Genomic DNA, 13654 nt, shown 5'->3' on the forward strand with positions numbered 1-13654 from the left:
GGCCCCTTTTCCCGCCCAAATCCCCTCAGGCGCCTTTTCCCGCCCAAATCCCCTCAGGCGCCTTTTCCCGCCCAAATCCCCTCAGGCCTCATTTTCTCCCCCAAAACCTCTTCTTTTCGCCCCAAAACGCAGGCGGCCGCTTCCCCCTCGGAGCTTTATTGGGGGCCGGCGGGCGGGGGCGCGAGCAGGAAGGGCGGCAGGTGGAGCCGGTGCTGCAGCAGCCCCGTCAGCAGCAGCTCGGCCGAGGCGATGGGCAGGCGGGCGGCCAGGGCCGGGGCCCAGCGCCCCGCGTCCTGCGGGCACGACAGCACCAGGCGCCGCGGCTGCGGAGACAACGGGAAGCCCCAAAACCACAACATTTAGGTCCCTGCTCAAAAAAAACCCACCCAAAATTTAAGCTTCCCCCCTCAAAATTCAGCTTCCCCCGAAAACAACCCACAAAATTTAGGTTTTCCCTGTCAAAATCGCCCAAAATGTCATTTTTCCCCCTCAAAATCCAGGTTCCTCCTAAAACAACCTGCAAAACTTATGTTTCCCCTTCAAAATCTCCCAAAATTTCATTTTTTTCCTCTCAAAATTCAGGTTCCCCCTCAAGCAACCCACAAAATTCAGGTTTCCCCCTCAAAATCTCCCAAAATTTCATTTTCCCCCTCAAAATTCAGGTTCCTCCTAAAACAACCTGCAAAAGTTACGTTTCCCCTTCAAAACCTCCCAAAATGTCATTTTTCCTCCTCAAAATTCAGGTTCCTCCTAAAACAACCCACAAAATTCAGGTTTCCCCCTCAAAATCTCCCAAAATGTCATTTTCCCCCCTCAAAATTCACGTTCCCTCTCAAACAACCCGCAAAAGTTAAGTTTCCCCTTCAAAATCTCCCAAAACGTCATTTTTTCCCCTCAAAATTCAGGTTCCCCCTCAAACAACCTGCAAAACTGACGTTTCCCCTTCAAAACCTCCCAAAAATGTAATTTTTTCCCCTCAAAATTGAGCTTCCCCCGAAAACAACCCACAAAATTTAGGTTTCCCCCTCAAAATCTCCCAAAATTTCATTTTCCCCCTCAAAATTCAGGTTCCTCCTAAAACAACCCGCAAAAGTTAAGTTTCCCCTTCAAAACCTCCCAAAATGTCATTTTTCCTCCTCAAAATTCAGGTTCCTCCTAAAACAACCCACAAAATTCAGGTTTCCCCCTCAAAATCTCCCAAAATGTCATTTTCCCCCCTCAAAATTCACGTTCCCTCTCAAACAACCCGCAAAAGTTACGTTTCCCCTTCAAAATCTCCCAAAACGTCATTTTTTCCCCTCAAAATTCAGGTTCCCCCTCAAACAACCTGCAAAACTGACGTTTCCCCTTCAAAACCTCCCAAAAATGTAATTTTTTCCCCTCAAAATTGAGCTTCCCCCAAAAACAACCCACAAAATTTAGGTTTTCCCTTCAAAATCTCCCAAAATTTCATTTTTTTCCTCTCAAAATACAGGTTCCTCCTAAAACAACCTGCAAAAGTTACGTTTCCCCTTCAAAATCTCCCAAAACGTCATTTTTCCCCCTCAAAATTCAGGTTCCCCCGAAAACAACCCACAAAATTTAGGTTTCCCCCTCAAAATCTCCCAAAATGTCATTTTTCCCCCTCAAAATTAAGGTTTCCCCTAAAACAACCCGCAAAAGTTACGTTTCCCCTTCAAAATCGCCCAAAAGATCATTTTTTCCCCTCAAAATTCAGGTTCCTCCTAAAACAACCTGCAAAATTTAGGTCCCCCCCTCAAAATCGCCCAAAATATCATTTTTCCTCCTCAAAATTCAGGTTCCCCCTAAAACAACCTGCAAAATTCAGGTTTCCCCTTCAAAACCTCCCAAAATGTCATTTTTCCCCCTCAAAATTCAGGTTCCCCCTAAAACAACCCGCAAAATTTAGGTTTTCCCCTTCAAAATCTCCCAAAATGTCATTTTTCCCCCTCAAAATTCAGGTTCCTCCTAAAACAACCTGCAAAATTTAGGTTTTCTCCTCAAAATCTCTCAAATTCTCATCTTCCCCCATCAAAAAAACCCCAAAATTCAGGTTTTTAGGGATGCCCCCCGGACCATCAGAACCTCCTTGGGTTCTTCTGGCAATGGGGGGTCCTGGAGCCCCACAGCTCATCCTGAACCCCTGGATTTCAAGGAGGACTTTCCAAATCAAAAGGGACCCCCCAAGCCCTAAGGGAACCCCAAAAAAGAAAGGACTCCCCCCCTAAAACCCAACAGAACCTCCTTGGTGTCCCCCATGTCCTCCTGGTGGCTTCAGGACCCTCACGTCCTCCTGGACCCCTCCATGTCCCCCTGGTGGCCTCCATGTCCCCCTGGTGGTTCCCAAGTCCCCCCTGGTGGCTTCAGGACCCTCGTGTTCTCCTGGTGCCCCCCATGTCCTCCTGGTGGCTCCCAAGTCCCCCCTGGTGGTTCCCATGTCCCCCCTGGTGGCTTCAGGACCCTCGTGTCTCCTGGAGCCCCCCATGTCCTCCTTATGGCTCCCCATGTCCTCTTGGTGGCTTCAGGACCCTCATGTCCTCCTGGAGCCCCTCATGTTCTCCTTATGGCTCCCCATGTCCTCTTGGTGGCTCCAGGACCCTTGTGTTCTCCTGGAGCCCCCCATGTTCTCCTGGAGCCCCCCATGTCCTGCTGGTGGCCCCCGTGTCCCCGTTGGTGGCCCCGAGACCTCCCTGTCCCCTCCCAGGTGGCCCAGGGCCTGTGCTGTCCCCTCACCCCGTAGGTGTCGGGCATGGTGGCCAGGAAGGTGCCGCCGCTGCAGGTGATGATGTCCCTCATCTGCTCGGGGTCGGGGCGGACGTTGGGGGTGACGTGGACCTCGTAGCCCTGGGGACATCAAAGGGGACGTCGGGGAGGGGACAAGGCCACCAGGGCAACCCCTGGGAGGGGGGTGGGACACGCGGTGGGGACAGGGACACCTTGGGGACACGGGGAAGGGTGGGGGATGGTTAGGGATGGCTGAGGAGCACTGGGGACCCTTGGGGAGGGTTCAGGACCCTTGGGGACACCTGGGGACCCTTGGGGACACCTGGAGACCCTTGGGAAGGGTTCAGGACCCTTGGGGACACCTAGGGACCCTTGGGAAGGGTTCAGGACTCTTGGGGACACCTGGAGACCCTTGGGGACACCTGGAGACCCTTGGGAAGGGTTCAGGACCCTTGGGGACACCTGGGGACCTTTGGGAAGGGTTCAGGACCCTTGGGGACACCCGGAGACCCTTGGGAAGGGTTCAGGACCCTTGGGGACACCCGGAGACCCTTGGGGACACCTGGGGACCCTTGGGGAGGGTTCAGGACCCTTGGGGACACCTGGGGACCTTTGGGAAGGGTTCAGGACCCTTGGGGACACCCGGAGACCCTTGGGAAGGGTTCAGGACCCTTGGGGACACCCGGGGACCCTTGGGAAGGGTTCAAGACCCTCGGGGACACCTGGGGACCCTTGGGAAGGGTTCAGGACTCTTGGGGACACCTGGGGACCCTTGGGGAGGGTTCAGGACCCTTGGGGACACCTGGAGACCCTTGGGGAGGGTTCAGGACCCTTGGGGACACCTGGGGACCCTTGGGAAGGGCTCAGAACTCTTGGGGACACCTGGGGACCCTTGGGGAGGGTTCAGGACCCTTGGGGACACCCGGGGACCCTTGGGAAGGGCTCAGGACCCTTGGGGACACCTGGGGACCCTTGGGAAGGGTTCAGGACCCTTGGGGACACCTGGGGACCCTTGGGAACGGTTCAGGACCCCTGGGGACACGTGGGGCCCCTTGGGGACGTCACCTGGAGCAGGGGCCGGTGGCGGGCGCGCTGCAGCACCTGGGCCAGGCTGAGGCCGAGCTTCTGCTCCTGCTCGCGGTCCTGCACCACGAAGGGACCCGGGGCCAGCACGCGGCCACCGCTGGCGCTCTGGGGACACCAGGGGACACGTGGTGGCGCCTCCAACCCCGGGGACCACCCGAAGGTCCATCCCGCCTCCAAAGCCACCTCCAGGTCCCCAAAGATCCCCCCGATGTCCCCTCGTCGTCCTCAGAAGATCCGTCTCGGTGCCCATGGGCCACCTCATCCCCATAGACTCCATCCAATGTCACCAGGAGCTCCTGTCCCCAAGGTCCCCATCCCACGTCCCCAAGGAGCTCCTGTCCCCAAGGTCCCCATCCCACGTCCCCAAGGAGCTCCTGTCCCCAAGGTCCCCATCCCACGTCCCCCAAGCAGCTCCTGTCCCCAAGGTCCCCATCCCACGTCCCCAAGGTCCCCATCCCACGTCCCCAAGGAGCTCCTGTCCCCAAGGTCCCCATCCCACGTCCCCAAGCAGCTCCTGTCCCCAAGGTCCCCATCCCACGTCCCCAAGGGCTCCTGTCCCCAAGGTCCAAATCCCACGTCCCCAAGGAGCTCCTGTCCCCAAGGTCCCCATCCCACGTCCCCAAGGTCCCCATCCCACGTCCCCAAGGAGCTCCTGTCCCCAAGGTCCCCATCCCACGTCCCCAAGCCCCCAGGACCTTGAGGAGCCACTCGGGGGTGACGATGGGGACCCCGCGGGCCACCGCGCAGAGGAACTTGACGGTTCTCCGGACGCGGTCGGTCACCAGGTGGCTGCAGTCGAAGACGGACGTGGCCACCGACCCTCCCAAGGACTTCAGGGACGTCTCCATGGCCGGGGAGGCCACCACCCCCGTGAAGAGCACCTGGGGGACATGGGGACACCATGAGGGGGTGGGGACACCATGGGGGGGATGGGGACACCATGGGGACACCATGGGGACATGTTGGGCCTATGGGGCCACCACAGGGGGATGGGGACACCCTGGGGGGGATGGGGACGCCATGAAGGGGATGGGGACGCCATGGGGACACTATGGGGACATGTTGGGGCTATGGGGCCACCACAGGGGGATGGGGACACCATGGGGACACCATGGGGGGGATGGGGCCACCATGGGGCCACCATGGGGCCATGTTGGGGCTATGGGGCCACCACAGTGAGATGGGGACACCATGGGGGGGATGGGGACACCATGGGGACCCCCTGGGGACATGTTGGGGCTATGGGGCCACCACAGGGAGATGGGGACACCATGGGGGGGTGGGGACACCATGGGGGGACGGGGACACCATGAGGACACCATGGGGACATGTTGGGGCTCTGGGGACACCATGGGGACACCATGGAGATGTGTTAGGGCTATGAGGACACCATGGGGACGTGCTGGGGCCCTGGGGACACCATGGGGACATCATGGGGACACCATGGAGATGTGTTAGGGCCATGGGGACACCCTGGGGACACCATGGGGATGTGGTAGGGCCATGGGGACACCCTGGGGACACCATGGGGATGTGTTAGGGCCATGGGGACACCATGGGGACGCGCTGGGGCTCTGGGGACACCATGGGGACACCATGGGGACACCCTGGGGACACCCTGGGGATGTGTTAGGGCCATGGGGACGCCATGGGGACACCATGGGGACACCACGGAGACGTGTTAGGGCCATGGGGACACCATGGGGACACCCTGGGGACGTGTTGGGGACACCACGGGGAGGCCATGGGGCGCCCCCCTCCTTCTTACCTTGGGGGGGGCGGAGCCTGCCCCCCAGCGGGGGCGGAGACAGGGCCTCTGCGGGGGCCCCGCCCCCTCCGGATCGGCCACGCCCCCCGGGGAAAGGGGGCGGGGCTCCTCTTGGCCCCGCCCCCTCCGGGCCGATGGCTCCGTGGGGAGGGGGCGTGGCTCCTCTTGGCTCCGCCCCCTCTGGGTCGGTGGCTCCATGGGGAGGGGGCGTGGCTCCCTCTGGCTCCGCCCCCTCTGGGTCAGTGGCTCCATAGGGAGGGGGCGTGGCTTCTCTTGGCCCCGCCCCCTCTGGGTCGATGGCTCCATGGGGAGGGGGCGTGGCTCCTCTTGGCCCCGCCCCCTCTGGGTCGATGGCTCCATGGGGAGGGGGCGTGGCTCCTCTTGGCCCCGCCCCCTCTGGGTCGGCGGCTCCATGGGGAGGGGGCGTGGCTCCTCTTGGCTCCGCCCCCTCTGGGTCGGCGGCTCCATGGGGAGGGGGCGTGGCTCCTGCTGGCTCCGCCCCCTCCTGCCCGATGGCTCTTTTGGCTCCAGCGCTGGGGGGCGGGGCTTGCTCTGGCCACGCCCCCTCGCCGCTGGCTGATCCACTGGGAGGGGGCGTGGCTCCGCTTGGCCCCGCCCCCTCCTGATTGGCGGCTCCTGAGCTTGGGGGCGTGGCTCCGCCTGGCCACGCCCCCTCCTGCCCGATGGCTCCTTTGGCTCCAGCGCTGGGGGGCGGGGCTTGTCCTGGCCACGCCCCCTCGTCGCAGGTGGCTCAGCCGGGAGGGGGCGTGGCTCTCCCTGGCTCCGCCCCCTCCTGATTGGCGGGTCTGCAGGGAGGGGGCGTGGCTCCGTTTGGCCCCGCCCCCCGGCGAGGCGGGGGCTGCGCCGGGTGGGGGCGGGGCTAGCAGAGGCCACGCCCCCTCGGGGCCCGGCCAGGCGGTGGCTGCGGCGCAGACCCTGTGGGGACACCAGGGGACATCGGGGGGGGGACATCACAGGGACACGACGGGGACCCCCTGAGCAGCATTGGGGACACCACGGGGACATCATGGGGACCCGAGGACGCCATGGGGAGCATGGGGGACACCAAGGGACATCATGGGGACACCATGGGGACATCATGGCGACCCGAGGACGCCATGGGGAGCATGGGGGACACCGTGGGGACATCGTGGGGACACAGGGACACCATGGGGACATCGTGGGGACACCCTGAGGAGCATTGGGGACACCATGGGGACATCATGGGGACCCGAGGACGCCATGGGGAGCATGGGGGACACCAAGGGACATCATGGGGACACCATGGGGACATCATGGGGACCTGAGGACACCATGGGGAGCATTGGGGACACTGTGGGGACACCATGGGGAGCATTGGGGACACCGTGGGGACATCATGGGTACCTGAGGACACCATGGGGAGCATTGGGGACACTGTGGGGACACCATGGGGAGCATTGGGGACACCATGGGGACATCATGGGGACATCATGGGGCCATCATGGGGACACAGGGATACCCTGAGGAGCACTGGGGACACCATGGGGACATCATGGGGACCTGAGGACGCCATGGGGAGCATTGGGGACACCAAGGGACATCATGGGGACATCATGGGGACCCCCTGAGCAGCATTGGGGACACCATGGGGACATCATGGGGACCCGAGGACACCATGGGGAGCATTGGGGACACCAAGGGACATCAGGGGGACACTGTGGGGACGCCCTGAGGAGCATTGGGGACACCACGGGGACATCATGGGGACACAGGGACACCATGGGGACATCATGGGGACATCAGGGCGCCATGGGGAGCATTGGGGACATCGTGGGGACACCTTGAGGAGCATTGGGGACACCATGGGGACATCATGGGGACATAGGGACACCATGGGGACCCGAGGACACCCTGGGGACACGGTGGGGACGTGGCACTCACCGCCCCAGCAGGAGCTGCTCCAGTCCCTGCTCCGTCCTGCACCGACGTCATCGTCCCCTCCAGAGGGACCCTGGTCTCCGTGGGGCTCCGGGACGGCCCCGGCTGCTCCTCATCTTCATCCTCCTCCTTCTTCTCCTCCTCTTCCTCCTCCTTGGAGATGAAGAGCTGGGTTGGTGCCTCCGGATCCCATTCCACGGTGGTGGGAGCTCCTCGTTGAGGATCCAGGTGTCCATGTGGGATCTTGGGCTCCGTGGGCTCCTGGAGAAGCTCTGGATGGTCCTGATCTTCCTCCTTCTCCTTCTCCTTCTCCTCCTCCTCCTCCTCCTCCTCCTTGGAGATGAAGAGCTGGGTTGGTGCCTCTGGATCCCATTCCGTGGTGGTGGAAGATCTTTCTTGAGGATCCAGGTGTCCACGTGGGATCATGGTCTCCGTGGGCTCCTGGAGAAGCTCTGGATGGTCCTGATCTTCCTCCTTCTCCTCCTCTTCTTCCTCCTTGGAGATGAAGAGCTGGGTTGGTGCCTCTGGATCCCATTCCATGCTGGTGGGAGCTCCTTGTTGGGGATCCAGGTGGCCACGTGGGCTCTTGGTCTCCGTGGGCTCCTGGAGAAGCTCCGGGTGGTCCCGCTCATCCTCTTCCTTCTCTTCTTCCTCTTTCTCTTCCTCCTTGGAGATGAAGAGCTGGGTTGGTGCCTCTGGATCCCATTTCATGGTGGTGGGAGATCCTTGTTGAGGATCCAGGTGGCCACGTGGGCTCTTGGTCTCCGTGGGCTCCTGGAGAAGCTCTGGGTGCTCCTGATCTTCCTCCTTCTTCTCTTCTTCCTGCTCCTTGGAGATGAAGAGTTGGGTTGGTGCCTCTGGATCCCATTCCATGCTGGTGGGAGCTCCTTGTTGAGGATCCAGGTGGCCACGTGGGCTCTTGGTCTCCGTGGGCTCCTGGAGAAGCTCTGGCTGCTCCTGATCTTCATCTTCCTTCTCTTCTTCCTCTTTCTCTTCCTCCTTGGAGATGAAGAGCTGGGTTGGTGCCTCCGGATCCCATTCCATGGTGGTGGGAGCTCCTCGTTGAGGATCCAGGTGGCCACGTGGGCTCTTGGGCTCCGTGGGCTCCTGGAGAAGCTCTGGATGGTCCTGATCTTCATCTTCCTTCTCTTCTTCCTCCTCCTTGGAGATGAAGAGCTGGGTTGGTGCCTCCGGATCCCATCCCATGGTGGTGGGAGCTCCTCGTTGAGGATCCAGGTGGCCACGTGGGCTCTTGGTCTCCATGGGCTCCTGGAGAAGCTCCGGGTGGTCCTGATCTTCCTCCTCCTCCTTCTTCTCCTCCTCTTCTTCCTCCTTGGAGATGAAGAGTTGGGTTGGTGCTTCTGGATCCCATCCCGTGGTGGTGGGAGCTCCTCGTTGAGGATCCAGGTGTCCACGTGGGCTCTTGGTCTCCATGGGCTCCTGGAGAAGCTCCGGGTGGTCCTGATCTTCCTCCTCCTCCTTCTTCTCCTCCTCTTCTTCCTCCTTGGAGATGAAGAGCTGGGTTGGTGCTTCTGGATCCCATTCCATGGTGGTGGGAGCTCCTCGTTGAGGATCCAGGTGGCCACGTGGGCTCTTGGGCTCCGTGGGCTCCTGGAGAAGCTCTGGATGGTCCTGATCTTCATCTTCCTTCTCTTCTTCCTCCTCCTTGGAGATGAAGAGCTGGGTTGGTGCCTCCGGATCCCATCCCATGGTGGTGGGAGCTCCTCGTTGAGGATCCAGGTGTCCACATGGGATCTTGGGCTCCGTGGGCTCCTGGAGAAGCTCCGGGTGGTCCCGCTCTTCCTCCTTCTTCTCTTCTTCCTCCTCCTTGGAGATGAAGAGTTGGGTTGGTGCCTCCGGATCCCATCCCGTGGTGGTGGAAGATCTTTCTTGAGGATCCAGGTGGCCACGTGGGCTCTTGGGCTCCGTGGGCTCCTGGAGAAGCTCCGGGTGGTCCTGCTCTTCCTCTTCCTTCTCTTCTTCCTTCTTCTCCTCCTCCTCTTCCTCCTGGTTGCTCATGAAGAGCTGGGTCGGCTCCTCTGGATCCCAACCCAGGGCTCTAGGAGATCCACCTTGGGGCTCCACATCTGGATCCGGGGGCGCCACAGCTGGATCCGAGGGCGCCACAGCTGGATCCGAGGGCGCCACAGCTGGATCCGAGGGCTCCGACTGCAGCTCCGGGGGCGCCACAGCTGGAAGGGGGCCCCCAACATCTGGACGGGGCCGCGGGCGGGGCCGGAGCCGCCTCCGAACATCTGGAGTGGGGGCGACCTCCTCCACGTCCGTGTCGCTGGTGGGAGGGGAAACATCTGGAGGAGGGAGGGGGGGCCGCCGCCGCGCCACATCTGGGCCCCCGCCCCGCGCCGCCCCAACATCTGGAGCGCCCCCATTCTCCTCCCCATCTGTAGCGCCGGCGCCGCCAACATCTGGACTGGGGGTCTCCATCACCACCGTGGGGGCCGTCCAGATGTTGCGGGGTGTCCGGAGGGCGGCGAGAACATCTGGATCGGCGCCGTCCTCCTCCACATCTGTATCGCTGCCCACCTCGAGGCTGCCGGCGGGGCCTTCAACATCTGGATTTGCTGCTTTCGCCTCCACATCTGGCCCTCCGGAGGCCGCCTGGGGGACCCGGGGGCGCCCAACATCTGGATGGGCCCCCTCCTCCTCCTCCACATCTGTATCGCTCTCCACCACCAGGGTCCAACCTCCTACTCGGGCCCCGCCGGGTGGTCCCTCCGGGGCCCCAACATCTGGATCGGCCGCCTCCCCCTCCTCCTCCACATCTGTATCGCTGTCCACCCGCAGCCCCCAGGGGCCGCCCGGGGAGGCCGCCACATCTGGATCCGGCGCCCCCGGAACGGAGCATCTGGAGGCATCCGGAGGGCGTCTACGGGGCTGAACATCTGGATCGGCGCCCTCCACATCTGGATCGCTGCCCTCCACATCTGGATCGCTGTCCGACGCGGCCCAGAGCCCGTTCGGGGGGGTCCCAACATCTGGATTCGGGGTCCCCGCCCCCACATCTGGATCTCCGGCCCCCGCGGGGCCCCGGCCCCCGTTCCGAGCCCTGAGAACATCTGGATTGGCCACATCTGGCGGGGGGCAGGGCGGGCGGCGCTTCGGGGCGGCCGGAACATCTGGCGCCACATCTGGAGCCGCAGAGCGAAGAGAGAGGGCGAGAAATCGATATCGAATTCGATATCAAGGGGGGGCGTGATATCAAAGTGATATCGAAGCGATATCAAACTGATATCGAAGGGTATCAAAGAGGGGTTTGATATCAAAGTGATATCAAATCAATATCAAAGAGGGATGATATCAAATCGCTATCAAAGGGGGAGCTCTGATATCAAAGCGATATCAAAGTGATATCAAAGGGGGGTGTTTCGATATCAAAGTGATATTAAAGTGATAACAAACTGATATTAAAGTGATATCAAAGTGTTATCAATGTGATATCAAAGTGATATCAAAGCAGGATGATATCAAATCGCTATCAAGTGGTGAGCTTTGATATCAAAACGATATCAAAGTGATATCAAAAGCGGGTGTTTTGATATCAAAGTGATATCAAAGCAGGATCATATCAAATCGGTATCAAGGGGGGAGCTCTGATATCAAAGTGTTATCAAAGTGATATCAAAGGGGGGTGTTTTGGTATCAAAGTGACATTAAAGTGATATTAAAGTGATATCAAAGTGATATCAAAGCAGGATGATACCAAATCGGTATCAAGGGGGGAGCTCTGATATCAAAATGATATCAAAGTGTTATCAAAGTGTTATCAAAGTGATATCAAAGGGGGGTGTTTTGATATCAAAGTGATACCAAAGTGATATTAAAGTGATATCAAAGTGATATCGAAGCAGGATGATATCAAATCGGTATCAAAGGGGGAGCTCTGATATCAAAATGATATCAAAGTGATATCAAAGTGATATCAAAGGGGGGTGTTTTGGTATCAAAGTGACATTAAAGTGATATTAAAGTGATATCAAAGTGATATCGAAGCAGGATGATATCAAATCGGTATCAAGGGAGGAGCTCTGATATCAAAATGATATCAAAGTGATATCAAAGGGGGGTGTCTTGATATCAAAGTGACATTAAAGTGATATTAAAGTGATATCAAAGTGATATCGAAGCAGGATGATATCAAATTGCTATCAAGAGGGGAGCTCTGATATCAAAGTGTTATCAAAGTGATATCAAAGGGGGGTGTTTTGATATCAAAGTGATATTAAAGTGATACCAAAGTGATATTAAAGTGATATCAAAGGGGGGTTTGTGATATCAAATCAATATCAAACCAATATCAAACTGATATCAAACCACTATCAAGGGGGGACTGTGATATCACAGTGATAGCAAAGGGGGGTGTTTTGATATCGAAGTGATATCAAAGTGATATCGAAGCAGGATGATACCAAGTCGCTATCAAAGGGGGGGGTTTGATAAGAAGGAGGGTCGGTACCTGCCCGGCGGCGCCGCCATCGCTGCATCTTCTGGGGGGGGAAGAGACAGCAATTGCCCCACAGAGACCCCCACCTGCCCCCCCACCTGCCCCAGGACCCCCCCACCTGCCCCAGGACCCCAAAACTGCCCCCCCACCTGCCCCAGGACCCCAAAACTGCCCCCCCACCTGCCCCAGGACCCCCCAACTGCCCCCCCACCTGCCTGAGGACCCCCCACCTTCCCCTCCACCTGCCCCAACTGCCCCCCCACCTGCCCCACAGAGACCCCCAACTGCCCCCCCACCTGCCCCAGGACCCCCCCACCTGCCCCAGGACCCCCCAACTGCCCCCCCAATTGCCCCAGCACCCCCTGAACTGCCCCAGAGAGACCCCAAACTGCCCTCCAGGACCCCCAAACTGCCCCACAGGGACTCAAACTGCCCCTCACCCCTCCCAACTGTTCCTAAGTGCCCCCCAGCCCCTAAATGTCCCCTTAAAATGCCCCTGAACCCCCCAAACTGCCCCAGAGAGACCCCAAACTGCCCCTCACCCCTCCCAATTGCCCCTGAGTGCCTCCCAGCCCCTAAGTGCCCCCTTAAACTGCCCCTGAACCCCCCAAACTGCCCCAGACCCCAAACTGCCCCTCACCCCTCCCAACTGCCCCTAAGTGCCCCCCAGCCCCTAAGTGCCCCCTTAAACTGCCCCTGCACACCCCAAACTGCCCCAGAGAGACCCCAAACTGCCCCCCACCCCTCCCAACTGCCCCTAAGTGCCCCCCAGCCCCTAAATGCCCCCTTAAACTGCCCCTGAACCCCCCAAACTGCCCCATAGGGACCCCAAACTGCCCTCCAGGACCCCCAAACTGCCCCATAGGGACTCAAACTGCCCCCCAACCCTCTCAACTGCCCCTAAGTGCCCCCCAGCCCCTAAATGTCCCCTTAAAATGCCCCTGAACCCCCCAAACTGCCCCAGAGAGACCCCAAACTGCCCCTCACCCCTCCCAATTGCCCCTGAGTGCCCCCCAGCCCCTAAGTGCCCCCTTAAACTGCCCCTGCACACCCCAAACTGCCCCAGAGAGACCCCAAACTGCCCCCCACCCCTCTCAACTGCCCCTAAGTGCCCCCCAGCCCCTAAATGCCCCCTTAAACTGCCCCTGAACCCCCCAAACTGCCCCAGAGAGACCCTAAACTGCCCTCAAGGACCCCTAAATTGCTCCATAGGGACTCAAACTGCCCCCCAACTCTCACAAACGCCTCCAAGTGCCCCCCCAGCCCCTAAATGCCCCCTTAAACTACTCCTGCACCCCCCGAACTGCCCCATAGGGACCCCAAACTCCCCTCCAGGACCCCCAAACTGCCCCAGAGGGAGCCAACCGGCGCCCCAACCCTTCTAACCGCCCCCCCAGGCCATAAGCGCCCCCACAAGTGCCCCGGGGGCGCCCCAGTTACCCCTTTTACCCCCCCAAACCCGCCCCCCCGTCCCTCAATTGCCCCCCGGCCCCCACCCGCCTCCCCGCGCCCCGCGCTCACCCCTCCCGCGCCGCCGGGCCCTAAGCCCCGCCCCCTCCGCCCTCCCATTGGCTGGCGCGCCCTAAGCCCCGCCCACCGACCGATCCCATTGGCTGATCCCACCTAAGCCCCGCCCACCGAGCGCTCCCGTTGGCTGCCGGGGGAGGCGGTGAATGAGTGGAGGTGGGCGGGGC

The 13654-nt window shown here is 60.2% G+C and overlaps 3 protein-coding genes across 4 annotated transcripts in view; all 3 read right to left on the bottom strand.

Moving 5' to 3' along the window:
• LOC138734342 (zinc finger protein 585A-like) overlaps positions 1-13654 on the bottom strand; it is a 352271-nt gene that overhangs the window by 77705 nt on the left and 260912 nt on the right. The gene's annotated exons all lie outside the window — the stretch shown is intronic.
• On the bottom strand, positions 64-12041 carry MDC1 (mediator of DNA damage checkpoint 1). 2 transcript variants are annotated; one of them, XM_069881944.1, is made up of 7 exons: positions 11973-12041; positions 7502-10647; positions 5579-6514; positions 4506-4691; positions 3790-3915; positions 2734-2844; positions 72-323 (listed from the first exon to the last, which is right to left on the bottom strand). In XM_069881944.1, exons 1-7 carry the CDS (start codon positions 11998-12000, stop codon positions 156-158), a joined length of 4701 nt encoding a protein of 1566 aa, XP_069738045.1. In that variant the 5' UTR covers positions 12001-12041; the 3' UTR covers positions 72-155. The 2 variants fall into 2 exon arrangements, with proteins under 2 accessions (XP_069738046.1, XP_069738045.1); XM_069881945.1 differs by lacking the exon at positions 3790-3915 and having other exon boundaries at positions 64-323.
• Positions 5655-13654, bottom strand: part of GABBR1 (gamma-aminobutyric acid type B receptor subunit 1) — an 83600-nt gene continuing 75600 nt past the window's right edge. The window contains exon 19 of the mRNA XM_069881922.1: positions 5655-5668. The gene's annotated coding sequence lies outside the window, so the exon portion shown is untranslated. The remainder of the gene's footprint in view (positions 5669-13654) is intronic.

The sequence above is a fragment of the Phaenicophaeus curvirostris genome, unplaced genomic scaffold (assembly GCF_032191515.1).
Source record: "Phaenicophaeus curvirostris isolate KB17595 unplaced genomic scaffold, BPBGC_Pcur_1.0 scaffold_73, whole genome shotgun sequence".
NCBI classification, from domain to species: Eukaryota; Metazoa; Chordata; class Aves; order Cuculiformes; family Cuculidae; genus Phaenicophaeus; species Phaenicophaeus curvirostris.